The 27,531-nt window shown below is 50.0% G+C and overlaps 2 protein-coding genes across 4 annotated transcripts in view; both read left to right on the forward strand.

Annotated features, from left to right (window-relative positions):
• Positions 1–3,114, forward strand: part of ARHGEF5 (Rho guanine nucleotide exchange factor 5) — a 53,397-nt gene extending 50,283 nt beyond the window's left edge. For all 3 annotated transcript variants that reach the window (XM_068170646.1, XM_068170632.1, XM_068170640.1), the window contains exon 15: positions 844–3,114. In XM_068170646.1, the coding sequence (XP_068026747.1) occupies positions 844–998 (155 nt within the window). In that variant the 3' untranslated portion in view covers positions 999–3,114. The remainder of the gene's footprint in view (positions 1–843) is intronic.
• A 3,436-nt stretch (positions 3,115–6,550) lies between these two features.
• On the forward strand, positions 6,551–24,741 carry NOBOX (NOBOX oogenesis homeobox). Its single transcript, XM_068170991.1, has 9 exons — positions 6,551–6,935; positions 9,677–10,087; positions 11,231–11,337; positions 12,602–12,720; positions 13,899–14,017; positions 19,964–20,240; positions 21,242–21,588; positions 23,139–23,480; positions 24,465–24,741. Exons 1-9 carry the CDS (start codon positions 6,551–6,553, stop codon positions 24,488–24,490), a joined length of 2,133 nt encoding a protein of 710 aa, XP_068027092.1. The 3' UTR covers positions 24,491–24,741.
• The last annotated feature ends 2,790 nt before the right edge of the window (positions 24,742–27,531 follow it).

Here is a 27,531-nt window from a genome sequence, read left to right on the forward strand (position 1 = left end):
TGAGGCATAGGAAGTTCCATGGAAACAGGAGGAATAACATTTTCACTGTGAGGGTGACAGAACACTGGAAGAGGCTGCCCAAGGCGGGTTGTGGAGTCTCCCTCTCTGGAGATATTCAAGACCCATCTGTGTGCATTTCTGCATGAGGTGCTCTAGGTGATCCTGCTCTGGCAGGGAGGTTGGATTGGATGATCTTTCTAGGTCTTTTCCACCCCCTAAGATTGTGTGATCCAGTGAAGAGAGTCTTCATCTTCAGTAGGACACTTTATTTGGGGGTTGGAGTAAATGACCTCTAAAGGTCTCTTCCAACCCAAAGCATTACACAGAATGTTAGGGGCTGGAAGGGACCTGGAAAGAGCATCCAGTCCACCCCCCCTGCCAGAGCAGAATCACCTGGAGCAGACCACACAGGAACACATCCAGGCAGGTTTGGAATGTCTCCAGAGAAGGACACTCCCTAACCTCTCTGGGCAGCCTGCTCCAGGGCTCTGACACTCTCACAGGGAAAAAGTTCTACAGTTCTGTAATTTGGAAGCTGAAAGGGGAACTTGTTCTTTGATCTTTGGGCCTTGTTGGAAGGGGCTTTTTTGGAAGGATAAAAGATGTTGGGATTAGTTTGCCCCGTGGCTGGGGCCCTGTCCCTGGATATATTCAAAGTGAAGACTGTCTAGGACCCTGTCTCTGGAGATATTCAACATGAGGCTCAACAGGGCTCTGGGCAACCTGATCTAGTTGGGAATGTCCCTGCCGACTGCAGAGGGGGTTGGACTGGATGAGCTTTGGAGGCCCCTTCCAACCCAGACCACCCTGTGATTCTGTGTTGTGCTTTTCCCCACCCCACAGGATGGATGGAAGGAGTCAAACTCTCAGACCGGGAGAGAGGCTGGTTCCCCTCAGAATACGTGGAGCTGATCTCCAGCAAACAGGCAAGGCAGAAGAACCTGAAGGAGGAGCAGCGTGTGAAGAATGCCAAGCAGCAGGTCTTCTGCAAGAAATAAGACTCTGTGTGGACCTGTACAGTCTCCCTGCCTCGGGGAAACCACAGTTTGGATGTCGTGCCTCGGAAGCAAACCCCTCTGCAGAGGGCAGTACTGCAGCACTTTGACAGAGCCGGGTGCTTTTGGCCAAAGAAAGCAGGAATTGGATCAGGCAAAAAAATCACTTCCCTTCCTCTGTGTCACCAGGACTGTGGCAGCAGTAGGAGAGGGGGAGAAAAAATAAAGTTGCATGTATTGCTTGCTTTGTGGTAGCAGGGAGGGACTTTAGTCAGAGAGAGGCCTGGGAATTGGACTTGTCAAAAACACATTCCTGGTTTTGCCCCTGAGAAGCTGCAGGACCTCGGGCGAGTCCCTGCCGGCTTCTGCCTCGGCTTCCCCGTCTGTGATACGGGGGGAAAGCTTTCCTACCTCACGGGATGGTGTGAGGCTAAAAGTGTGCTAAGAGCTCTTGAGTTCCTGAAGAAGAAAGTGCTATGTGCAAAGCACAGTAGAGGTGAGGAGTCTGCCTTTGGAATACCCTCTTGCTGGTGTTGATGCTAAAGAGCTCTGAGTTCCTGAGGATGGTGGTGCTGTGTGCAAAGCACAAGAGAGGTGAGGAGTTTTCCTTTTGGTATCTCCCTGGTATTGATCTCCACAGAGTGTAAATTCCATTTAGAGCAACTGATCTATTTGATTGTGCTAAGCCTACTGTTGGTTGTTTTGGTGGTTGTTTTTTTTTAAGCTGAACAAATATTTCCTTGTCACCTAAACTTAACTCTTGTTAAGAGAAAAATCCACTGGATTTAAACCAAAGGTTATTTTGGAAGCCACTGTGATGATTTCCACCCCCACACACACACACCTTCAGGAGTACCAAGCTGAAGAATCTGTTTCACAAAGCTCCTTGTCCTGCTTTGAGCTCCTCAAGGTGGAGGACAGAAAAGTGCTTTACCCTCAAGGAGCAAATGAAACCACTCACACACAGAATTGGAGGCTAAATGGAAATGCTATTTGCAAAAGCAAACAGAAGTGCAAAGCTATAAAGGCCATCAAGGAAACTCCTGTGTGTGTCCCCAGGCTCGGTCCCCTAGGCCTGAATGCCCCCTCATAGAGAAAGCAGCTTGCCAGCCAAGGCTGTACTCCCCCACAAACCAAGAGAGAGGAGGGGGGAAAAGGAAGATCTCTCTGTGAGGTCTGCTTGTATAGAGTGAGTTGCAGGATTCTGGGATGGGATAACAATTTGCAGTTGCCTATGGCCACCCCTCTGGGATGGACCTTTTGGCCCCTGTTACTCTCTGGCGGAGTTCTCTCTCCAGTCCTCAACCTACAACACTCCTGAACAAGCGTGGCAGTGAAAACAGCTGCAATGAGCTGGGGTTTTTGGGGGGTTTGGTTGGGGTTTTTTGTCTCCCCTCACTGTGCCTCCCACTCAAAGTAAAACAACGACACAGAGGTTTTTATTACCTGTACCAAACCAACCCTGGCTGAGGCAAACGCAACCAAGTGGCACTTTTCCTGCTGCTCTTCCTCTGCTAGCTGATGTGGTATTGCATGCACCATTTTGCACACTTGAGGGAAAAAACAAAGAGGTAACACTGAGAGATATTTTAGTCACTGTAGATAAAACAACAAAAAAAAAGAAAAGAAAAGAAAAGGAGAAAAAAAAAAGTCCAAAAATGCCTACCAGAGATTTTAGTTCTTGTGGGGAACTCTCTGGGTTTTTAAGTCCAGTTTACATGCAGTCCTGCTTTTGGGCAGAACCTTGAGGATAATGCCTTACAACTTGTAAAATAACTTCTTCTTCTTTTTTTTCCCCCCCCTACTCTGTGTTAAAAGTGTTGAGTTCAATGCAAGATCTGCTAGAAGAATCAGTAGACCAAAAGAGAGCAACCTGTAGCCCTTCTTGCATTTAATATATTTGAAGAGTTGAACTTGTCTTCATTTCTCCACAGCTTTCTGTCTCCTGTCTCCCATTCTGCCTCGGAATCCTCAGTTACACTGTATTCTAGTAGAGCTTCTTACAGCCCTATTTATATGAATAATTTTTAGCTGGATTAAAACCAAACCAAAGCAAAACAAAAGTTGCTGTTAGTCCTAATAAACTTATGCACTTCTCCAGTTAAAAAAGGAGCAGCCTGCTGCTTTCCTTGTGGCTGAGGTTTTCATCCTGGTTCTGGTGGACAAGAAGTTCTCCAGGGGACAGCAATGTGCCCTTGTGGTCAAGAAGGCCGAGGGCAGCCTGGGCTGCATCAAAAGCAGACTGGCCAGAGATGTAGAGAGGGGATTCTGCCACTCTGCTCTGGTGAGGCATCACTTGAAGTGCTGTGTCCAGCTCTCGAGCCCTCAGTGCAGGAAGGACATGGACCTGATGGAGCCTGTAAAAAGTCCCTTCCTGGCTTTCTTGTAGCCCCCTTTGGGTATTGGAAGGCTGCTCTAAGGTCTCCCCAGAGCCTTCTCCAAGCTGAGCAAGCCCAACTCTTCCCATCCTGTCTCAATAGGGGAGGTTTTCACAGTATCACCAAGGTTGGAAGAGACCTCAAAGATCGAGTCCAATCCTACCTTTGCAGCCTACTGATCTTCACTGCCTCCTCTGGACCTGCTCTGGCACCTCCATGCCCCTCTTATGCTGGTGGCACCAAACAGCATTGGTCCCAGTACCAAGCCCTGAGGGACACCACTCATCACTGCTCTCCATGTGAACATTGAGCCATTGATGGCAACTCTGAGCACAGCCATCCAGTCAATTCCTTATGTAGCCAGTGATCCACCCCTCCAATCCACACTTTCCTGTTTCAGTGACCAGGCTGTGGTCACCACAGTAAGTGCCATAAGAAGAGTTCTAATCCACAAGATGACCCAGGACTGGTCAGAGTTCCAAAATACAAACTTGTTCCAGGCTGGCATGGATTTATGCAACACAGAAGTCATCAGAATGACCAATGCCTCAACCAAGATAGAGAAAAGAGGCCTTCAACAACCTGGTCTAGGGGGAGTGGGGTGGGAACTGGATGATCTTTAGGGTCCCTTCCAACCCAAACCATTCTATGATATTTTTATCCTTGTGCTTTTATCCAGTATTAAAGAGGTCACATCTCCTCTAAGATCAGAGCTGTGTTGGTTAGCTGATGCCATGTTGGCAGCAGTGATGTTCCACCAGCATGTCTCTTGCCTTTGGTGCCTGCCCCAGGTGCACTGTTGGGCTACTCACAGCCTCCAAAAGGCTGGCTCACGTGTTTCAGATTACACTTACTTAACTGAATGAAATGACTCTCAGGTGAAAGCATCTGCAGGGGCAGGACCTTCACTGCTACAGCAAACCTTGAAACAGACAGGGGAGAAATGCAGAGCAGGAGAATGGTGCTCCACCAGGAATGAGCTGCTGCTGAGCCAATAGCCCTGATGAGGGGGAAGGATGTTCTGCCTTGGTGCAGTGGAAGCCAGTTGAGCAAATCCCATCCCTGAAGCAAGCCCTGTCTGTGCTGTTGGCAGACACACAAGCTGTGTTCACAGCTGGCTGCACTTCACTTGCTTGTTAGGGAAGCCTGCAGAGAGAAGATGCAAGAGCAGAGGGTTTGCTTTCTGGAATTGTGACCTAAGTTGCCTCCCAGGTACCTCCATCAGCTGCATGTGAGAAGAAGGGAGTCAGAAAAGCCATGCTGGGTTTGCCTCTGCCCTTCATCTCCCATGGACACCTATGTGTGAATTTAATGTCTAAATGTTACCAGAGCAGGTGCCACGCTTAATGGCATGAGATGACAAACTGCCTGCTGCCACTCTGCCAGGAGCCTTTCTTTTCTCCACAGCTGTTCAGTAGTGAGAGGATGCACAATTACAGGGCCTGAAAGTCTGCAGGTGATAATTATTTCTTGCAGCTACTAAGTTTGGGGAGAATGAGGAACACATGAAAACCTAAGCCTGCCTTCCTGCCACCCCACAAAGAAAGGGTAATGAGGTTCACCTCATGCACATGACACCAACAGGCAGTCTATTAGCAGGATTTCAGCCCCCTCCTCACTGCAGTGTGGCCCAACAGATGTCCTGAGATGTAGCAGGAACCCTTCTGTACCCTCTGTGTGGGGTCCAGGTTTCTCCCCATCAGATGGAGGCTCTCTGGCCTCTGGAAAGGAGAGAGGACACCTTCATAGAATGGGACCTTCAAGATCATCCAGCTCCAACCCCCCTGCCATGGGCAGGCATACATTCCACTACACCAGGTTGTTCAAGGCCTCATCCAACCTGGCCTTGAACACCTTCAGTGAGGAGGCACCTACAACCATCCTGGGCAACCTGTTTCAGTGTCTCCACCATCCTCACTGTCAAGATTTTCTTTCTAATCTCTAGTCTAAACCTGCCCTCCTCAAGCTTCAGTCCATTGCCCCTCATTTTGTCACTGCAAGCCCTTGTCAAAAGTTCCTCTCCAGCTTTCTTGTAGCCCTCTTCAGGTACTGGAAGGTTGTGGTGGTGAATGGTGCCACATCCAGCTGGCGGCCAGTCATTAGTGGCGTCCCCCAGGGATCAGTGCTGGGCCCTGTGCTCTTTAACATCTTCAGTGATGATCTGGATGAGGGGGTCGAGTCAGTCATCAGCAAGTTTGCAGATGACACCAAGTTAGGAGCAGATATTAGTCAGTTAGAGGGTGGAAAGGCTCTGCAGAGGGACCTTGCCAGGCTGGACAGATGGGCAGAGTCCAATGGGATGGCATTCAACAAGTCCAAGTGCCGAGTGCTGCACTTTGGCTATGGCAACCCCATGCAGAGCTACAGGCTGGGGTCGGAGTGGCTGGAGAGCTCCCAAACAGAGAGGGACCTGGGGGTGCTGATTGACAGCTGCCTGAATATGAGCCAGCAGTGTGCCCAGGTGGCCAAGAAGGCCAAGGGCATCCTGGCCTATATTAGGAATAGTGTGGCCAGCAGGAGCAGGGAAGTCATTGTGCCCCTGGACTCTGCTTTGGTTAGGCCACACCTTGAGTCCTGTGTCCAGTTCTGGGCCCCTCAGTTTAGGAAGGACATTGAGAGACTTCAAGGTGTCCAGAGAAGGGCAACAAGGCTGGGGAGAGGCCTTGAGCACAGCCCTGTGAGGAGAGGCTGAGGGAGCTGGGGTTGTTTAGCCTGGAGAAGAGGAGGCTCAGGGGTGACCTCATTGCCCTCTACAATTACCTGAAAGGTGGTTGTAGCCAGGAAGGGGTTGGCCTCTTCTCCCAGGCAACCAGCACCAGAACAAGGGGACACAGTCTCAAGCTGTGCCAGGGGAGGTTTAGACTCGAGGTGAGGAGAAAGTTCTTCATCGAGCGAGTCATTCATCATTGGAATGTGCTGCCCAGGGAGGTGGTGGAGTCCCCATCCCTGGAGGTGTTCAAGAGGAGATTGGACGTGGCACTTGGTGCCATGGTCTAGTCATGAGGTCTGTGGTGAGAGGTTGGACTCGATGATCCTCGAGGTTTCTTCCAACTTTGGTTATACTGTGATACTAAGGTCTCCCTAGAGCCTTCTCCGGACTCAACAGCCCCAACTCTCTCAGCCTGTGCCCATAAGGGAGTCCTCGTGGCTTTCCCGCAGGGCAGCCTGCGGAAGACGATGGCCGCCCGCAGGAGCAGAGGGAAGACGTCCGAGGAGAAGCCCCAGCCGCCCCCACGGGCTGCCGAGACCAGCGGGTCCGTACCAGCGGCGAAGTTTCCGGGGCCGCTTGCCCCGTTACCTGCGGGCGCGGCTGGGCAGCGGCACTGCCTGCTGCTAGGGCAGCCGGAGCCTGGAGCTGCCCCTGCCCGGGCGGCTGAGATAAGCTGGCGAGAGAGCCTCTGCCCCGGGGCCGCTGCCGGCACAGGTGGCCTTGATGAGCCGTCCGCGCCCGGCGCGGGGCTCGCCGCCGGGAGGGGCTTTAACCGGACAGGGCTGGAGCGCCTCAGCCGAGCTGGCATGGACGGGGTGGGTGCGGAGGAGCAGCAGCCTCCCGCGGCGCCGGGTAAGGAACGGGCTGCGGGGCCGGGGTGCCCTCTCTCCTTTATGAGCAAGAGGAAGGCACCAGCAACGAGCCTAACGAGCAGCCCCGGTGCAGGATAAGAGCCCCGGTGCCTCCTCCAGGCTATTATCCCTGCTGCGGGCTTGCCGCGGCAGGGGTCGGCAGCTTCTGCCGCCTCTCGTTGCCTTGGGCAGAGCAGCTCCGCGGTGCCCTGGCCCGGCAGGAAAGCCACCCCTTATTGAGGTCTGCGGTGCCTGCAGGGAGCAATGGGGTGCTGCTCGGCCCGGTACCCGTGTGATCTTGGTGTCACCTGGCAAGTGAGGATTGGGAGCAGGTGGTTTTCCATTTCCATCACACTGAGGGGGTTACTGCTGCCTCTTAAGTTTCCAGGCTGCTGGCCCTTGCCACCTTTGCCCACTGTCCAGTTTTCTTCCTCCTTGTCTGAACTTGCATGGATGGAGCTGTGAAGATGTTTCTTTATGTGATGGTGTGTGTGGTCATGTTGCTTTGGACCAAGCCCTCAAAACGATCTTAAAAACCTTGCTGTTGCTGTGTGAGAGGTTAACTTGTTCCAAGAGTGGCTAAGAAGGAGGTTATGAGAAGAAAAAGAGGACTTTGCTTCTAGGTTGTCCCCTTTCAGCAGCTCCCAGTCAGTTAAAACCCCTTCTCTTGAAGGTTAAGCTTATCTAAGAGTGGGACAAGGTGAAGCAGAGTTTGGTCTCTGCTCACGTGAATGGTGGGAGAAAGGGCTGGGTTGGTGACTCCTGGGTTTATACTATCAAGGTCTGTATTTCTCCTGTCTTGATTTTCATTTCAGGTCTTGGCTTTGGTAATCTCAAGCTGTTTTTAAGCCTTGGCTATGTGCTTTAGAAATAAAGACAGCAGTTTATTTTGATTGGAGAATCATTCCTGTTAGGAGCAAGTTCTCTGCCATGGGGGTAGTGGAACACTGCAACAGGTTGCCCAGGGATAAAGTTGAGGCCCCATCCTTGGAGATATTTAAGGGTGGGCTTGACAGGGCTCTGGGCAACCTGATTTAGTGAGGGATGTCTCTGCTGATTGCAGGGGGGGTTGGACTGGATGACCTTTGGAGGTCCCTTCCAACCCAGACCATTCCATGATGTAAAGCTCTTTCGTGTCAGTCTCCTTCTCTGCTGCAGCTATGAGACACAAACAGGAGGCTTTAAAATGTATTTTGTGATGGGAGCAATGTGCTGGTGTTTGCACATAGGGAAAAATCAGTACAAAGTCTTCTCAGATCAAAACACTGTGCTCAAAGTGCTGTCCCTGGTTTGGGGCAGAAGGGTAGTGACAGAATGGGTGCTGCAGGGAAATAGTTTTCCACATAATGAGCAGGATGAGCTCTGAGGCAGTGAGGATGGTGGGAAAGGAGATCTGTAGAGCACAGTGAGCTTCTGCCTCAGTTCATAGATTCACAGGAGGGTTTAGCTTGGAAGGGACCTTCAAGATCATCTAGTTCCACCCCCCTGCCATGGGTAGGGACACCTCCTACTAGCCCAGGTTGCTCAAGGCTTCATCTGACCTGGCTTTGAACACCTCCAGGGAGGGGGCAGCCACAACATCCCTGGACAACCTGTTCCAGTGTCTCACCATCCTCAATGTCATGAATTCCTTCCTTATTTCCAGTCTCAATCTGCCCTCTTCAAGCTTCAATCCATTCCCTCTTGTCCTATCACTACAAGCCCTTGTAAAAAAGTCCCTTCCCAGTTTTCTTGCAGGCTCCCTTCAGGTACTGGAAGGATCCTCTAAGGTCTCCCTTCTCTTCTCCAGGCTGTACAGCCCCAGCTCTCTCAGCCTGTCCCCATAGGGGAAGTTTTCCAGCTCTCTCATCATCTTTATGACCTTCCCCTGGACCCCTTCCAATGCTTCTGCTGCTGACAACCTGCTCAGATGTTCTACTTTCAAGTCAGAGGCAGATGAATGTGTTTGGTTATTATATTTTCTGTTCTTAAGAAGTAGTAACTTTTTCTATGTAGCAGAAATTTCACAGATTAGGACATCCTGAGCCAGTCAGGGGGCTTTTCTTGTCTGGGAAATGTACATCTGAGCTGAGAAAGTAGTGGCTTTAAGCCATTGATTTTGGCCCTGCTCCTTATTTCAGGGACCCTTTTTATCCCTAGTGCCCTTTTAGTGGCTTTGAGTCAATGATTTTGGTCCTGCTCCTTATTTCAGAGACCCTTTTTATCCCTAGTGCCTTTTTAGTGGCTTTAGGTCAATGATTTTGGTTCTGCTCCTTATTGCAGAGACCTTTTTGATCCCTAGTGCCTTTTAGTGGCTTTAGGTCAATGATTTTGGTCCTGCTCCGTATTTCAGAGACCTTTTTGATCCCCAGTGCCCTTTTAGTGGCTTTGAGTCAACGATTTTGGTCCTGCTCCTTATTTCAGAGACCTTTCTGATCCCTAGTGCCCTTCTCTCACTGCTGTATTTGTAATACTCAACCTTCCCTTTATTCTCTGTGCCTGGGATTATTTTAGCAGGCATGTTCACTCTCAAAAGGAGGCTTTTTTTCGTCTTGAGTATCTCCACCTCTTTGTTGTTGCTTTCCTAGCAGCACTCTGCCCTGCTGCCACTTTTATTTTGAGCTCTCTATTCCTTTTCACTGCTGGGTTTCAGCATGTTGTATTTTCCTTCTCCCATAACTGTTTGATACTTTCCCTCCAGGCACATCTGGCTTAGACAATGAGCATGTGGTGTGTTTGGGGGGTATTGGTTTTCTCCTGTAGAGTGTGAGGGCAGGAAGGATGCATCTCTGAACACCGAGAACTCCGTGGGAGATGCTGATACACCCAGTGGCTGTGGCACAGGGAGCAGTGCACTGTCTGCATGCCAAATCACAACCTCAAAGGAAGAAGGAGAAGATACCTTGGTAAGAGAAGATGGCATCAGCCACAACAGAAGTGGAGTGTGCACTGGGAAGGCGTCTGGTGGGGTCCCTGGAGACGTCTGCGAGCAGGATGTGTGTGGCCCAGCTACACCCCAGTCATTCAAATGTGCTTCAGCCACTGCTGCAACTCAGCAGTCCTACAAGGTGGCTTCAGTCCTGAAACCTGGAAGCAAGGGGAGAAAAACCTTACTTGGGAATCTAGATATTCTACCACGGGTCAGGAAGAAGTCACGGACCTTGTACAGTGCAGGTAGGTACCCCCGGGGAACACAGCGGCAGGCACCAGTGCTGGTGCTTCCCTTCCCTGTGTTGAAGGCACAGTATGGTGGTGCTGGAGGGGACCTACAGGAAGGCTGGGGAGGGACTGCTTGGAAAGGACTGTGGTGAAAGGATGAGGGGCAACGGTGTGAAACCGGAGCAGGGCAGATTCAGGCTGCGCAGCAGGAGGAAGTTCTGCACAATGAGGGTGGGGGATCTCCCTCTGCAGGGAGAGATCATAGAATCAGTAAGGTTGGAAAAGACCTCAGAGATCATCAAGTCTGAGCCCCTCAGTTTAGGAAAGATGTTGACTTGCTGGAAGGAGTCCAGAGAAGGGCAACAAAGCTGGGGAGGGGTTTGGAGCACAGCCCTGTGAGGAGAGGCTGAGGGAGCTGGGCTTGCTTAGCCTGGAGAAGAGGAGGCTCAGGGCAGACCTTATTGCTCTCTACAACTACCTGAAGGGAGGTTGTAGCCAGGTGGGGGTTGGTCTCTTCTCCCTGGCAACCAGCCCCAGAACAAGAGGACACAGTCTCAAGCTGTGCCAGGGGAGGTTTAGGCTGGATGTTAGGAAGAAATTCTTCATAGAGAGAGAGATTGGCCATTGGAATGTGCTGTCCAGGGAGGTGGTGGAGTCACCATCCCTGGAGGTGTTCAGGAAGAGACTGGACGGGGTACATGGTGCTATGGGTTAGTTGATTAGGTGGTGTTGGATGATAGGTTGGAGTCAATGATCTCAAAGGTCTTTTCCAACCTGGTTTATTCTATTCTAAGTGCAACCTGTCACCCAACACCTCATGACCACTAACCCATGGCCTCAAGCACCACATCCAATCCCTTTTTGAACACCTCCAGGGACAGTTTCTTCAGACAAAGGTTGCTGAGTGCCTTATCATGATATTATCACTACTGATGTTCTTTAGTTTACTGTGGAAGAAGATTTGTTGTTACTTTTGTGGGCCAGTTGTTGTGGGTTTTATTATTATGATATTTTATGCTGTTCATGCATTCCAAAGCAACAAAAACCCCAAACCATTTCACTTTGGTTTTCCTCGCTCTTTCTTTCCTTTGTTTTTTTGGGACTGTTTTCTTATCACATACTTTCTCTTTCTCTGCTTGAACAATGCATCATTTCTAGAGCAGCTAAAAGAGTTGGAGAAGATGTTCCAAGAGGACCACTACCCTGACAACGAGAAGAGGAGGGAGATAGCTTCCGCAGTCGGTGTGACGCCGCAGCGGATCATGGTAACGGCAGTGTGGGTGACAGTGCTGCCTGCTGCCTCTGGGCAGGGACAGGGACTGGTGCAGGTGCTTGAGTAGAATCATAGAATCAATAAGGTTGCTCAGAACCTTGTCAAGCCTCACCTTGAATATCTCCAGGGATGGGGCCCCAACTAGCTCCCTGGGCAACCTGTTGCAGTGTTCCACCAGCCTCATGCTGAAGAACTTGTTCCTAACACTCCATCTAAATCTGCCCTTCTCTCATTTCAAACCATTGTCCCTCATCCTGTCCCTGCAGGCCTTTGCAAACAGTCCCTCTGCAGCCTTCTTGCAGCCACTTCAGGTACTGGCAGGCTGCTCTTAGGTCTGCCTGGAGCCTTCTCTTCTCCAGGCTGAACACCCCCAGCTCCCTTGTAGCAGACCCGTGATCATTTTTTGGGTCTCCTCTGGCCCTGCTCCATCAGGTCCATGTACCTTCCTGTGTTGAGAACTGTGGCTAAGGAGATGATGGACAACAAAGGACTCTGGTGTTTGGGGGGAGTATGTCTGCTCTTCTCTTTCTGGTTGTGTCCAGTTCTGGGCCCCTCAGTTTAGGAAGGAGGTTGACTTGCTGGAACGAGTCCAGAGAAGGGCAACGAAATTGGTGAGAGTTTTGGAGCACAGCCCTATGAGGAGAGGCTGAGGGAGCTGGGGCTGCTTAGCCTGGAGAGGAGGAGACTCAGGGGTGACCTTATTGCTCTCTACAACTACCTGAAGGGAGGTTATAGACAGGTGGATGTTGGTCTCTTCTCCCAGGCAGCCAGCACCAGAACAAGAGGACACAGTCTCAGGCTGCGCCAGGGGAGGTTCAGGCTGGAGGTCAGGAAGAAGTTCTACACAGAGAGAGTGATTGCCCATTGGAATGGGCTGCCTGGGGAGGTGGTGGAGTCACCATCATTGGAGGTGTTCAGGAGGAGACTTGATGGGGTGCTTGGTGCCATGGGTTAGCTGTTTGGGTGGGTTGGATTGGTTGATGGGTTGGACACGATGATCTTGAAGGTCTCTTCCAACCTGGTTTGGTTTATTCTAAATAAATGAAATTGTTTATTCTAAATGCATGTTAGAGGTTCCCTGGAAGGAATGTTCCTTGAGGTTGCATTGTTTTGGATGAACGGTTTCATTGAATGGTTTGGGTTGGGAGGGGCCCCCAAAGGTCATCCAGCCCAACTCCCCTGCAGGCTTCTGTCCTGGTGGTGTGTGGAAACAGTCATTGCCCTCTCTGAATGTTCTCTTTCCATTCCTTTCCCAGATCTGGTTCCAGAATCGCAGGGCAAAGTGGCGGAAAGTAGAGAAATGGAAGATGAGGAACAACAACAAGTGTCCAACATCATCGTCTCTGTCCGTGCCCTTTGGCTCTGGTGGTTATGGGTAAGGCTCTCAGCTCTCCACAACAGATACCTGATGCACTAAATCTTGTCCTTTGCCATTTTCCCCTTAAATATAAAGTGTGGAGTTGGACCTTCATCAGCTGCTCTCTGTATTCTGCAGCCTGATGGACCCTCTTAAGAGCACTTTTGCTTGACCTGCAGCGTTGAAATCACAGAATCACCAAGGTCGGAAGAGACCTCAAAGATCAAACTCTTGCAGTCTCTCTACTGAGGTCATGTAGAGGGCATGAGACAGGAAAGATCTGTGGAATCACCCCTTTGATTCTGTGACTGTGGCGGTCATGTGCTTTGTATGCACTTGGGGGTTGTTTTATTCCAGTCCTTCTCCCACCACTCCTGTCCATTTAGATGGAGCTTTCTGTTTGGTAATGGAGGTAATGTTTGTTCAGATCCATCTCACAAAGGCCTTTTAACAGGAATACCAGCTAGAACCTTTTCTAGGTGAGCAGAGGACATCTATTGGGGGGGCAAGGTGTACATGACAGGACAGATGGTCATTCAACAAGCAGGCTTGGGTGAAAATCAGTTTCCAGAGAGGAGGCATTTATGGCAATCTGGAGTTAGAGTCTTCCTGTGGAGAAAACAGAATGAAAAGAGAAGCTGAGTGAAAGCCAGCACCAGAACAAGAGGACATAGTCTCAAACTGTGCCAGGGGAGGTTTAGGCTGGATGTTAGGAAGGAGTTCTTCATAGAAAGAGAGATTGGCCATTGGAATGTGCTGCCCAGGGAAGTGGTGGAGTCACCATCACTGGAGGTGTTTAGGAAGAGTCTGTATGGGGTGCTTGGTGCCATGCATGGTTTAGTTGATTAGGTGGTGTTGGATGATAGGTTGGACTTATGATCTTGAAGGTCTTTTCCAACCTGGTTAGTTCTATTCTATTCTGTTCTACTCTATTCTATTCTATATAACAATAAAAAGATTGGAAACCACCTGTCTGATTTCACCACCCTGTGCCTGCTGCCTGTCCTCTCCCAGTGTCCCAGGGCTGGTGATAGAGCATCCCTTGCACTGTTTCTTCTTTCACTCAGCCAGCATTTTCCCTTTCCACCTGCTAATGATCTAGGGCTTGCCCATTGTAGGGCAGTTAGAGTGTGTGCTTTGTCATAATGCCTAGTCTTGTCCTCTGGTTCATGCTGATCCCCTTTCTGTACCTCCAGGGCACCTCCACCTCCTGCCGTTGCTCATGATGGATCTGCCATGCTGAGTGCAGACACCGCAGCTGGGAGCTACTCCAGCCAGCTTGGTGGACACCCTGCACCCCTTGCCTCCTCCTCAGGTGAGACTCTCTGTCAGCACAAGTATTTTGCATAGCTGCAGCGTTGGCTGGTGATGCTGGTAGGTTCCTAAGCATGTTAGGGAAGGTTCTGTGACTGCTCTATGCCATCAGTAAAGAAGTTTGACAGCTGCTAGCTACTGGAGCATCTCCCAGCTATATACCAGTGTGGTGGTGCCTCTGTGCTGCTGCAGTGCTGGGGCCTGTCCTCTTTTTAATACCTTTATCAATGATCTGAGTGAGGGGATTGAGTACACCCTCAGGAAGCTTGCAGGTGACACCAAGCTGGGTGGCTGTGTCCATCTGCCAGAGAGCAGGGGAGTTTTACAGCAGGACCTGGGCAGGTGACACCCATGGGCCAAGGCTAATTGTATGAAGTGCAACAAGGCCAAGTGCCAGGTCCTGCACCTGGGTCACAACAACCTCATGGTAAGCTACAGATGTAGGGATGTGTGGTTGGAAAGCTGCAACTTGCAGAGAGACCTGGGGGTGTTGGTTGATAGTCAGCTGAACATGAGTGAGCAGTGTGCCCAGGTGGCCAAGAAAGCTAATGGCATCGTGGCTTGGATTAGAGGCACTGTGGCCAGCAGGGCCAGGGAGGTGATCACTCCCCTGTGCTCAGCTCTGCTGAGTCCACACTTTGTGTGTTGTGTTCAGTTCTGGGGCCCTCTCTATAGGAAGGACATTGAGGGGCTGGTGTGTGGCCAGAGAAGGGAAATGAGGCTGGAGAAGGGCCTGTGAGGAGCATCTGAGGGAACTGGGGATGTTCAGTCTGGAGAAGAGGAGGCTGAGGAGAGACCTCCCTGCACTCTACAACTCCCAGGAGGGAGGTTGGAGTGAGGAGTGGGCAGCCTCTTCTTGATGACTTCCAACAGGCTTAAAGGAAATGGTTCCAAGCTGCACCAGGGGAGGTTCAGGCTGGATATTAAGAAATAACTTCTTCACTGAAAGGGTTCTCAAACACTGGGACAGGCTGCCCAGGGCAGTGCTGGAGTCACCATCCCCAGGGATGTTCAAGCAGAGTGCAGACCTGGCACTTAGGGCCATGGTTTAGTGCTGACTTGAGGGTTGGACTGGGTGATCTTGGAGGTCTCTTCCAACAAGAGATATTCTGTGGTTCTGCTCTTCATGGCAGACACACACATCCCACATTCTGGTTTAGGCTGCAACATTCTGGCTGCAACCTGCAGCTGAGTAAGCTGTATGAGAGCCGGTGCACTGAGGAAACTCCTTGGGTTGTAGAGCCTCCCTCAGCTGCTCCACAGCTTTAAATCTGCAGGGGAGGTTCCTCCCTGGAGGTGGTGTTCAAGAGGGGATTGGATGTGACACTTGGTGCCGTGGTCTAGTCATGAGGTCTGTGGTGGCAGGTTGGACTCCATGATCTTTGAGGTCTCTTCCAGCCTTGGTGATCCTGTGACTTCTCCAGCCAGTGCAGTTTGCTGTTATCTGCAAGACACCGAGGGTGTGAGGCAGCTGAGTTCTGCTGCAGTGTTGCTGACAATCAGTGGGGTGTGCTGTTGGCCTTGCTGAGCTGCATTTAGCCTTCACAGGTCGATTGTGACCAAAAGAGAGGATTTGTTGGGTTGTGTAGCCGTGTGTGCAGTGCCAGAGAGTTTCCTAGGGCCAGGAATATCCCCGAAGGTATTTCCTAGATAGATTTTATTGTTCCAAGTTGGCACAGTTGGAAACCCTTCATCGTTTTGGATATATGTTCATCACTTCCTTAGGGACAGATATCCCAAGCCTTAGAGGTGCTAACAGCTGGCACTGTTCTGTGGATTTTCTTGCTTCCCAGGGTAATTAATGCTTAAATAAATCCTATGCCATTATTTCTCCCCTTCTCATTGGATTCTGAATAGAAAGGGTGATTAGTATGAATGGCAGTCCTGTGCAAGTCATTTTCTAATGATCCAGGACTTCATGAGGTTCCTCTCCCTCAACTCTCCAGCCTGGCCAGGTCTCACTGGATGGCAGCACGGCCTGGCTGGGTGTCAGCCACTCTTCCCAGTGTGGTACCATCAGCAGAATAGCTGAGTGTCTGCTCAGGATGCTCACAGGTGCCCGTAGAGCTGGGTACTCCTCAAACCCACTCATTTTTCATCCATTTGTCTTTTTAAGAGTTAATCTCAGAGCTTTTTTTTCCGCAGCCTCTCGCTCCCCCTCGTGTCTGCTCAGGGCTTGTGCAGCTTCTCGCATTCCTTTCTCTCTACCTTCTTCTTCCAGCAGCCCAGCTCCTTTTGAGGGCCATCTTCATGCTGCTTCTGCAACAACTCTGAAGCAGATGATTAAACTGCACCCAGCTTCTTAGCACTGTGGGCTGAGCTGTTCAGGGGCTTTCCTTGGCAGCTGTGTGTTGAAGCACTTTAAGCAGGACAAGCCAATGACTCACCTGCTTGAGGAGGGTACAAACTGTTACCAGCCACCTTTGGGGAGTGTTCAGTGCTGCCCTTGCCATTGTTTTCCTTGCTCTAGCCACTGGTTGTGGCTGTTGGTTTGGGGGTTATGTTTGGGGGGGGAGGGGGAGCGTTTGTTTCTTTGCTTTGTTGTTTGGTGGTGGTTGTGGTGGTTTTTTCCCCCCACTGTTTGTGTGCAGCTCTCCAAACAAGCAGGTTTAAACACACCAGCTAGCTGCATCTGAGATTTTCTCTACCTTGCTAGCAGCTCATTGCTTCTGATTTTGCTATTAGCTACACTACTGCCATAAGAGTCTTTTGTCCCTCAAAAAAATTCAAGCTTGAGCTTACTTCAATCCTAGAATTGATTTATTATTAGTTATTTCTCTGCAGACATTCCAAACCCACCTGGATGTGTTCCTGTGTGACCTACTCCAGCTGACCCTGGTCTGGCAGGGGATGTTGGACTGGATAATCTTTCCAGCTCCCTTCCAACCCCTAACATTCTGTGCTTTTGCTAGGCAGTTTGCCTTCAGTTCATGGAGTGACACTGGCAGTTATTTGAAGCTTTTCTTGTCCAAGATTTCATGCATGCATATATAGATGTATATTTACCTGTGATCCATTGACTTACAGCATTGGTTTATGTGGTTGTTTATTCCATCTCTTCCTGTTTCTTAGAATGGTTTGGGTTGGAATGAACCTCCAAAGGTCATCCAGTCAACCCCCCTGCAGTCAGCAGGGTCACCCTCAGCTAGAGCAAGTTGCTCTAGTTGCAGATGAGTCATTGGCTTGTCCTGCTTAAAGTGCTTCAACACACAGCTGTCAAGGAAAGCCCCTGAACAGCTTAGCCCACAGTGCCCGGGGACAATGGCACCACTGCACATAGGTCACAGATTATTGTGCTGGAAACTGCCAGGAGATGTTTGCACAAGAGCCACTGACTAAGCAGTTGGATTTGCCTTGTAAATTGATTATCTTTGTATCCATAGAAAGGTCTGAGTTGCAAGGGAACTCCAAAGCTCATCTAGTCCAATTCCCCTCCACAGTCAGCAGGGACACCATCCACTAGAGCAGGTTGCTCAGAGCCTCAGCTCCAGGGATGGGACTTCAACCACCTCCCTGGGCAACTTGTTGCAGTGTTCCACCAGCCTCATGCTAAAGAATTTGCTCCTAATATCCAACCTAAAGCTGCTCTTCTCTCATTTCCAACCATTGCCCCTTGTCCTGTCACTTCAGGCCTTTGCAAACAGTCCCTCTGCAGCCTTCTTGCACCCTTCAGCTACTGGCAGGCTGCTCTTAGGTCTGCCTGGAGCCTTCTCTTCTCCAGCAGAAATAGTGTGGAGAAACAGTCTGTTCAAACAGGAAAAGCAAGCCACCTACAACTGCCTGGGCACGTGAATGCTTCAGAGATGCCACCCTAGATCCTGCTCTCATTTTCTACCTGAGCCCCAAATCAGGGCTCTCCAAGCTTCCTTTGAAGCATCGTTTTCCCTCTTTCCAGAGCTGCAATGAGTTGACCAAAAAAAAAAAGCATGTGAGAAGATGCAATAAACCAGGCACAAATAACACAGGAGTCTGAGAAAGAGGGCTGCAAGGTGCTGAAGTGGAATCTCCCTATCAGCTCCCTGGGCATCCATCCAAGAATTCCCTAGGGGTTGCTTTTGTTTGCTGTGGCAACTTTCTGTTTAGGTTTCATGCTTTAACTCCTTTGATTCACACCTGGTGGAGGACATTCTGATGTTATGCTGTATGCCTGCAGGGGTGAAGCCCAGCTGGAGACTCACCGTGCTTCCCCTGGATGCTTTCAAGTGTGTGGGACTAGACCAGCTTTACCTGAGCAGTGTTGTTTTACCTCTGCTGCTTCAGCCTTGTGCTGCTTCAGCCTAGCCAGGCTTGAGAAACAATTTCTAGTGGTGCCATGCACACCGCTCAGGAGAGAAATATTTTGCTGTAAAAAAAGAGACTCTTGTTGGCTGGCTTGGTGTGCAAGCTTCTGGAACATCTGAGCACCAGCACAGGCGTGCTTCTGACCGTTCCAGTTCCTATCTTGCCCTCTTTCCACAGAGGCTGTGCTGTAGGAAACTCTCCCTCTCTCCTTTCCCAGCACTGACCGAGGAAACTGGTCACCAAACGAGATTCCAGTAACCAGATGGGCTTGGTCTCCTTTTTCATCTCCCAGCTTCCTTTTCCTGAGGCTCTTCAGCTGACTCTGTACTTTTTTTCTTTTTATTATTTTTGCTTGCTTTCTTTTTTTCCCTTCTCTTTTCTTTCTTTTTTTTTTTCTTCTTTTTTTTTTCTTCTCTTTTCCTTCTTTTTTTTTTCTTCTTTTCCTTCTTTTTTTTTCTTCTCTTTTCCTTCTTCTTTTTTTTTTCTCTTTTCCTTCTTTTTTTTTCTTCTTTTCCTTCTTTTTTTTTCTTCTTTTCCTTCTTTTTTTTTCTTCTTTTCCTTCTTTTTTTTTCTTCTTTTCCTTCTTTTTTTTTTCTTCTTTTCCTTCTTTTTTTTTCTTCTTTTCCTTCTTTTTTTTTCTTCTTTTCCTTCTTTTTTTTCTTCTCTTTTCCTTCTTTTTTTTTCTTCTCTTTTCCTTCTCTTTTCTGTCTTTCTTCTTTCTTTTTTTTTTCTTTCTTTTTTTTTGCCTTCTCTCTCTTTCTTCTTTCTTTTTTTTCCCTTCTCTCTCTTTCTTCTTTCTTTTTTTTTCCCTTCTCTCTTTCTGTCTTTTTTTTTTTTCCTTCTCTTTTCTGTCTCTTTTCTTTTTTCCTTCTCTTTTCTGCCTTTTTTTTTTTTCTTTTCTTTCTTTTAGTTTTCCTTGGCATGACTCATCAAGAGGCCAACCCAGGAGAGAAAAAAACCCTTGACCAAGCCAACAGATCTCTACAGGCACATTTTTGAGTTCTTTCAAACCACAACTAAATTTTTCAGCAAGGTGATTCTCTGCAGCACACTCTTCCCAGCGAACAGTAGAGATGGAAGATGGCTGGGGAGGGGAGGGGAACCCATTCCTGTTTTTTTTTGTCCAGGGAGTACTTTGCTTCATGTGAAAGTTCTTCAGGAAGTGTAATTGGCCAGGGGAATGTGCTGCCATCAAGGGTGGTGGAGTCACTGTCTCTGGAGGTGTTCAGAAAGGGATTGGATGTGGCACTTGAAGCCATGGTTTAGTTAGTCATGAGGTGTTGGGTGGCAGGTTGGACTTGATGAGCTCTGAGGTCTTTTCCAACCTTATTGATTCTATGATTCTATCAGTCTCTGATTCTGTGATTCTGTCACCTCCTTGAGAGCTGAATCAATCTGGTATGCAGAGACTGAATTAGTGAAGGTAATCTTATTTAACCTGTAAATATCATCCTCTGTTTGTTCTGGAGATCTTCCTACTGCTCCTCTCTGTTTCCCAGCAGCAATGCTTCTGGTTGATTACTTTTTCTCTCTCCATCAGTCAGCCTCCACAATCTCCCTGGCATCTTGTTTTTTCCCTTCTGCCACTCCTTGTCTTTCCCCCTGCTTGCTCCGTGTCGGTTTGACTGTGCCAGCATCCTGTGACAGCTTCTCTTTTCCTCCACAGACCCCTCAGTGGCAGAAGCGGTGGGACGTTGTGAAGCAACTCAGACCAGGGCTGTAACAGAGCACGGCTTCAGCTCCAGCTCCAGCAGAGTGGAATGCTGCCCCGCCTTTCCCAGCCCTCCACCCATCCGCCGGGCCAGCCTGCCTCGCAGCCTGTCCTTCAACCCGCACGGTCACATCGTTCCCTTGATGCTGGACGCTCCCAGCAGCGAGTGCAGCCTGGCCAGGCAGCAAAACGGCGCCAGGGAGGCCTTCACTTACGGCATCCAGAATCAAGGGTATGAAGAGACAAGATTTGCTTGGAGGGTGATGGGAAAATTGAACCCTGGGAGAAGCCTTGAGAGGGTGAAGGTGGGACATGGGACAAGGAAAGTGAGTCCAAAGGAGGCCACAAAGAGGATGCAAGAGCTGGAGCACCTTTGCTATGGGGATAGGCTGAGGGAGCTGGGGGTGTTCAGCCTGGAGAAGAGAAGACTCTGGGTGGGGAACCTTAGAGCTGCCTTCCAGTAGCTGAAGGGATCTTACAGGAGGGCTGCAGAGGGACTTTTCATCAGGGTGTCTAGAGACAGGACAGGGGGAAATGGTTTGAAGCTGAGTGAGAGCAGGGTTAGACTGGATCATAGGAAGAACTTCTTCAGTAGGAGGGTGGTGAGACTGAAATATGCTACCCAGTTGTGGCTGCCTTCTCCCTGGAAGCCTTGAGCAGCTGAATCTAGTTGAGAGGTGTCCCTGCCCGTGGTGGGGAGGTTGGAGTAGATGGTCTCTCGGGTCCCTTCCAACCTGAGGCACTCTGTGAAATAGGTGAGAGCCTAAGTGAGGGGTTGGATGTGGAGTGAGAATGTCTTCTAAATGCAGCATGGAGAAGAGTGTGTCAGGAGCACAGCAGGACAGGGCAGTTGCTGTCAGAAAAGCAATACTGCAATCAGAGTGCTTTCAGTGCAGCCTCTCATGTGCAAGTGCAGTCCAGGAGCACACTGAACAGGAATCTTTCAGATCTTTTAAGCACTGGAATAAGCTTTGGAGAGTGGGAAGAACTGAAGGAATGGTAATCCCTGCTCCAATACTCTGGATGCTCAAAGCATCCTCTGGTGAAAGCATTTGGCTGAAATGGGTTTTGTTGCCCTCATCCTGTGCCTGACATTTGGGAGGGAGGGTTGGAGTCAGGTCAGAGTTGGAACAGCTGTCTAGAGAAAAAGGCAGCAATTGTTTATTGTACAGGTTGCTGTAGCTCTTCACCCAACTTCAGCCTCTGAGTTGCCTCTCTCCTTGCTTTCTGCAGCTTTAGTTCACCAGTGAGCTGCAATTACCCTGGGCAGCTGGAGCCATCAGACAGCCTAGAGATCCCTTACTGTCAGTACAGCAGCCAGAGTGGGAGTTACCAGCTGCCCCAATACTCCCAGCAGCACCAGTTCTCCCAGCTCCACCCTCTGCCAAGTCACCTGGACAGCAATGCACTCTCCAGCATGCAGCTCTCTCCTACAACCTCCACTGAGTCCCATACAGCTTTCCTCAACTTACCTGACAGCAGTGGAGTTGTAACCTATGGGGCAGCAGGATCCACACAAGGCTATGCCCAAACCCACGTTGCAGGAGAGCTCCTGGTACAGCAGCCACGGGGAACCTCAGGTACCTTTCTGAAATGATTTGGCATCCCACTGCTTTGGAGTTACTGAACAGTGCCCTGAGACAGTCAGGATTCATAGCATGGTTTAGGTTGGAAGGAACCTTTGAGATCAGCCAGTTCCAACCCTCCTGCCATGGGCAGGGACACCTCCCACTACAGCAGGTTGCTCAAGGCCTCATCCAGCCTGGCCTTGAACACCTCCAGGGAGGGGGCTATGAGCTTCCTGAGTTTTTTCCTCCTAAAAGTATGTTTTGGAGAAAGCCACTGCAGTGTGACCACCAAAGTCAACTTCCACAGGTGTCTGATGCCTGCTCTCTTCCAGTCCCCATTAAGGCAATGAATTGTTAGGCACACACTTGACCTGGAAGGTCCTGAGCAGAGGGAAAGGGACATTGCTGGCTGGAGGGCACTGACTGATAGCAGCATGCTGGAATCCCTGCCAGGGAGTCACACAAGCAGTGCAGAGGCTGACCCCTCAGCTGTGGCTGTCTGTTGGCTGGAGCAGGTAAGGCTGAGGCCATGAGGAGAAACTGTAGGAGAGATCATAGAATCAGTAAGGTTGCAACAGACCTCAAAGCTCATCAAGTCCAACCTGTCACCCAACACCTCATGACTGACTACTAAACCATGGCACCAAGTGCCACATCCAATCCCCTCTTGAACACCTCCAGGGATGGTGACTCCACCACCTCCCTGGGCAGCACATTCCAATGACCAAGGACTCTCTCAGTAAAGAACTTTCTCCTCACCTCAAGCCTAAACCTCCCCTGGTGCAGCTTGAGACTGTGTCCTCTTGTTCTGGTGCTGGTTGCGTGGGAGAAGAGACCAACCCCCACCTGGCTACAACCTCCCTTCAAGTAGTTATAGAGAGCAATAAGGTCACCCCTGAGCCTCCTCTTCTCCAGGCTAAACAGCCCCAGCTCCCTCAGCCTCTCCTCATAAGGCTGTGCTCGAGACCTCTCCCCAGCCTCACTGCCCTTCTCTGGACATGTTCAAGAGTCTCAATTTCCTTCTTAAATTGAGGGGCCCAGAATTGGACACAGGACTCAAGATTTCTCCATTTATGAACAGTCAAAAGACAGACTGTTCAAAGACAAGAGTAACTATCTTCTGCAGCTGTCCTGGATGTTTTTGTTTACATGCCTGTTTGTTCAGGCCCCCTCAAATGTCACAGATTCTTTCTGGGGCCCTAAGATGAAGTAGGATCTGTGCTCCAGCCGCTCAGATTGTCCAGATCAGACTTCCCTTGGAGGCCCTTTTCTTCACCTGCTTGCTAACAAGGAGAACACCAAATTACCTAGTTAGTGAGGGTTTGGGTGTATATTTTGCAGCCTGATCTAGGTGAACCTGCCTTATCAGGGAGACTGGATGGGATGATCTCTGAAGGTCCCTTCCAAGCCCTATCCTTCAGTTCTGTAAGGCATAGCTGTATTTGCACTGAGTACTCCTTTAACCCCAGCACACACACTCCATGGTTTCAACCCTGCTTTGCTGTTTGTTTGGGGTTTTTTGGTCATTATTCTGTCTTTGTTGCCTTTTTTTCCCCCCTCAGCAGACATTACTGCCCACCAAGCTGTCCCCTGGAATGATTTCTACATGCAGGAAGCTCTGTTCCCCCACCAGCTGCCCCCACGAATGCCGTTTGCTAGCGCCGCAGGACACTACTTCACAGAGCACCTCTCCTACAGCCATGCACCTTGCCTGCACTCTTCTCCTTATTTTCAAGTGCCCAATGGAGCAACACTGGCATGCATGCCCCACCCTGGGAAGCAAAAGGGAGTGACACCAGGAGAGCAGAATTCATACCAGAAGCACCAAAGAGAGGCCGAGCTGACATCGCTTGCTGAAAGAGAGGAAACGGAGAGCGGTGGCGAGGAAGGAGAGGCTGCTGTTGGTAACTGAAAGGAGAAGGGAGGGGGATAAGGAAGGAATTCCAAGAGCAAAACTGTGGCATGAATGGGAATGGAGCTGTTTTCTGAGCTGCTGTCCCATTATCCTAGAGCTGGTTTTTAGCTTTAACCCCTTTTGCAAATGGGGACTTAAGAGGTCAGTAAAAGAGATGGTGAAGCTCTGTCTTCTGCCAGAGGAGAGAAAGAGAGGAAGGGGAGGCTGTTGATGGTAACTGAAAAGAGAAAAGGGGGGGATAAGGAAAGACTTCCCAGAGCAAGACTGTGACATGAATGGGAATGGAGCTGTTCTTTTCTGAGCTGCTGTCCCATTATCCTAGAGCTGGTTCTTGGCTTTAGCTCCTTTTGCAAAACAAGACATAAGAGGTCAGTAAAAGAGATGGCAAAGTTCTGTCTTCTGCCAGAGGAGAGAAAGAGGAAGGAGAGGCCATTGTTGGTAACTGAAAGGAGAAGGGAGAGGGGATAAGGAAAGACTTCCCAGAGCAAGACCATGGCATGAATGGAAAAGGAGCTGTTCTTTTCTTTTCTGAGCTGCTGTCCCATTACCCTGGAGCTGGTTCTTGCCTTTAACTCCTTTTGCAAATGGGGACTTAAGAGGTCAGTAAAAAAGATGTCCAAGTTCTGGTCTCTGCCAGACACCACCTGCTGTGATCAGGGTGGCTCCTCACTACTGATCATTTCTAAGACTTGCAGAGGCAGAACCTCTTGAGCAAGAAGAGAGGCAAGGGAAAGAGAATTTCCTCTTTGGCTTTTCATTTTCAGCCTTTTGTTTTGGAAATGAAATTTCCTCACGGCTAGGAAAGTCAAAAGTTGAGTTATGCCCTGAACATTGTTTGGGAGGGAGGGAGGGAGGAAGGTCTAAATGGGAAATATAAACCACTTAACACAAAATCCCTTCAACTTCTCCATGTGAGAGAGCACATTTGGGTTGTTGCTTATCTATCTGGTTGGTGTGTTTTTTTTCCCTTCAGATATTAAAGAAGAACCTCATGACTGATGCTGCACTCTGAGGGGAAAAACAAAGCAAAGGAATGGGAAACTTCACCATTTTAAAATCTGCACTGTGAGAGACAAAGGAGAGGAGGAAAAAAAAAGGTGAAAAATATCTGTGGCAGAAGCACTTTTTGTTTGGTTGTTTCCTTTCTTTTTTTGCCTGTGTTCTATTCTCCCTCCTTGTTGCTGTGGTTGTTTTCCTGCTGAGCAAAGAGGCATGGAACTTTTGGTCAATAAAAGCTTCTGGGCTGTGGTTTGGGGTTTGGTTTTTGGCTGCTTGGTTATTTCTTTTCTTTTTTTTTTTTGAGGGAAGCCTCCTGAGTTTGTTCTTCTCAATGAATTCTAGATTTGAGGAGTGCACAGACAGCAAGAAGCTGAGCCAGGCACTAGGTGCAGGAAGGTGCTGAGCCAGCAGTGTGCCCAGGTGGCCAAGAAGGCCAATGGCATCCTGGCCTGCATCAGGAACAGTGTGGCCAGCAGGAGCAGGGAAGTCATTGTGCCCCTGTACACTGCACTGCTTAGGCCACACCTTGAGTCCTGTGTTCAGTTCTGGGCCCCCCAGTTTAGGAAGGACTTCGAGACACTTGAATGTGTCCAGAGAAGAGCAATGAGGCTGGGGAGAGGCCTTGAGCACAGCCCTGTGAGGAGAGGCTGAGGGAGCTGGGGTTGTTCAGCCTGGAGAAGAGGAGGCTCAGGGGTGACCTCATGCTCTCTACAACTACCTGAAAGGAAGGGGTTGGTCTCTTCTCCCAGGCAACCAGCACCAGAACAAGAGGACACAGTCTCAGGCTGTGCAGGGGAAGTTTAGGCTGGAGGTGAGGAGAAAGTTCTTCCCAGAGAGAGTTGTTAGCCATTGGAATGTGCTGCCCAGGAAGGTGGTGGAGTCCCCATCCCTGGAGGTGTTCAAGAGGGGATTGGACATGGCACTTGGTGCCATGGTTTAGTAGTCATGAGGTGTTGGGTGACAGTTTGGACTTGATGGTCTTTGAGGTCGTTTCCAACCTAATTGATTCTATGATCTCTCCTGTCCTTCTGCACGATGCCTGCAGATGGCAGCAATCTAGCCTCTAAGGCAGTACTGGCAGCTGCTGCTACTACCGTGATAAAAACCAAACAGCAGGGGAGATCAATTACGGTGCCAGCATTCTGAGGAGAGATGTTCGTGGATTGCTTTACTTTTTTTCCTGCCAGTGGTGACCTTTCTGTCCACAGGTGCGTACTTAGAACCATACACAGTGACTAATGAAGGCTCTGCCTGCTAATGTTGCAACGTAGCACTTAACACATTGAAGAGCTGTGGAGCAAAACCTTAGAAGGGAAATTTGCTTCAGATAATTAAATGTCTGGCTAAGAACTAGGAAGCACTAAAAACCCATAAATCAGGAGATCTTAACAACCATGACTGTTCCAGAGTTGCCTGAATTACTACACTTGGAATGGAATGGAATGGAATGGAATGGAATGGAATGAAATAGACCAGGTTGGAAGAGACCTTCAAGATCATCGCATCCAACCTATCCTCCAACACCACCTAATCAACTAACCCATGGCACCAAGCACCCTATCAAGTCTCCTCCTGAATACCTCCAGTGATGGTGACTCCATCACCTCCTTGGGCAGCCCATTCCAATGGCCAGTCACTCTCTCTGTGTAAAACTTCCTCCTAACCTCCAGCCTAAACCTCCCCTGGCGCAGCCTGAGACTGTGTCCTCTTGTTCTGGTGCTGGCTGCCTGGGAGAAGAGACCAACCACTGCCTGTCTACAACCTCCCTTCAGGTAGTTGTAGAGAGCAATAAGGTCACCTCTGAGTCTCCTCTTCTCAACCACCTCCCTGGACAACCCATTCCAGGGCTTCACCACTCTCATGGGGAAGAACAAGAGGACACAGTCTCAAGCTGCGCCAGGGGAGGTTTAGACTCGAGGTGAGGAGGAAGTTCTTCACCAAGCAAGTCATTCGTCATTGGAACGGGTTGCCCAGGGTGGTGGTTGAGTCATCGACCCTGGAGGCGTTCAAGGGGAAATTGGACGTGGCACTTGGTGCCATGGTCTAGTCATGGGGTCTGTGTTGATAGGTTGGACTCGATGATCCTCGAGGTCCTTTCCAACCTAAGTGATACTGTGATACTGTGATAACTTCCTCCTCACCTCCAGCCTGAATCTCCCCACCTCCAGCTTCATTCCATTCCCCCTAGTCTTATCACTACCTGAGATCCTGAGCAGTCCCTCCCCAGCCTTCCTGTAGGCCCCCTTCAGATACTGGAAGGCCACAATTAGGTCACCTGGGAGCCTTCTCTTCTCCAGACTGAACAGCCCCAACTCCTTCAGTCTGACCTCACAGGAGAGGTGCTCCAGCCCTCTGCTCATCCTCGTGGCCCTTCTCTGGACACCTTCCAGCACCTCCACATCCCTCTTGTAATAGGGGCTCCAGAACTGGAGGCAGTACTCCAGGTGGGGTCTCACCAGAGCTGAGCAGAGGGGGAGGATCCCCTCCCTTGCCCTGCTGGCCACACTTCTCCTGATGCAGCCCAGGAGCTGATTGGCTTTGCGGGCTGCAAGTGCACATTGAGAGCTCCTGTTGAGCTTCTCCTCCCCCAGCATCCCCAAGTTTCTCTCCTCAGGGCTACTTTCCAGCCAGTCCCTGCCCAGCCTGGATTTGTGCCTGGGATTGCCTCGACCCAGATGCAGGACCCTGCACTTGCTCTTATTGAACTTCATGAGGTTGGCTTGTACCCACCTCTCCAGCCTGTCAAGGTCCCTCTGGATGGCCTCCCTTCCCTCCTGCTGTCTGCTGCACCACACAGCTTGGTGTCATCAGCAAACTTGCTGAGGGTGCACTCAGTGCCACTGTCCATGGCACCCACAAAGATGTTGAACAAGCCTGGTCCCAGGACTGATCCCTGAGGGACTCCGCTTGTCCCTGGCCTCCACTGGGACATGGAGCCATTGACAGCCACTCTTTGGGTGCGGCCATCAAGCCAGTTCCTTATCCATCTAGTGGTCACCCATCACACCCATGTGTCACCAGCCTGGAGCCCAGGATGTGGT

This window comes from Melanerpes formicivorus, unplaced genomic scaffold (genome assembly GCF_026170545.1).
Source record: "Melanerpes formicivorus ecotype bairdi unplaced genomic scaffold, bMelFor1.0.p_v2 SCAF_3, whole genome shotgun sequence".
NCBI classification, from domain to species: Eukaryota; Metazoa; Chordata; class Aves; order Piciformes; family Picidae; genus Melanerpes; species Melanerpes formicivorus.

Bases quoted from the DNA above. Each gene is read 5' to 3' on its own strand.
- NOBOX (XM_068170991.1), top strand. From the start codon at position 6,551: ATGGCCGCCCGCAGGAGCAGAGGGAAGACGTCCGAGGAGAAGCCCCAG. The intron at 12,721-13,898 runs GTAAGGCTCTCA...CTGTACCTCCAG, and splicing joins TTTGGCTCTGGTGGTTATGG to GGCACCTCCACCTCCTGCCG. The intron at 23,481-24,464 runs GTAACTGAAAGG...TTTTCCCTTCAG, and splicing joins GGAAGGAGAGGCTGCTGTTG to ATATTAAAGAAGAACCTCAT.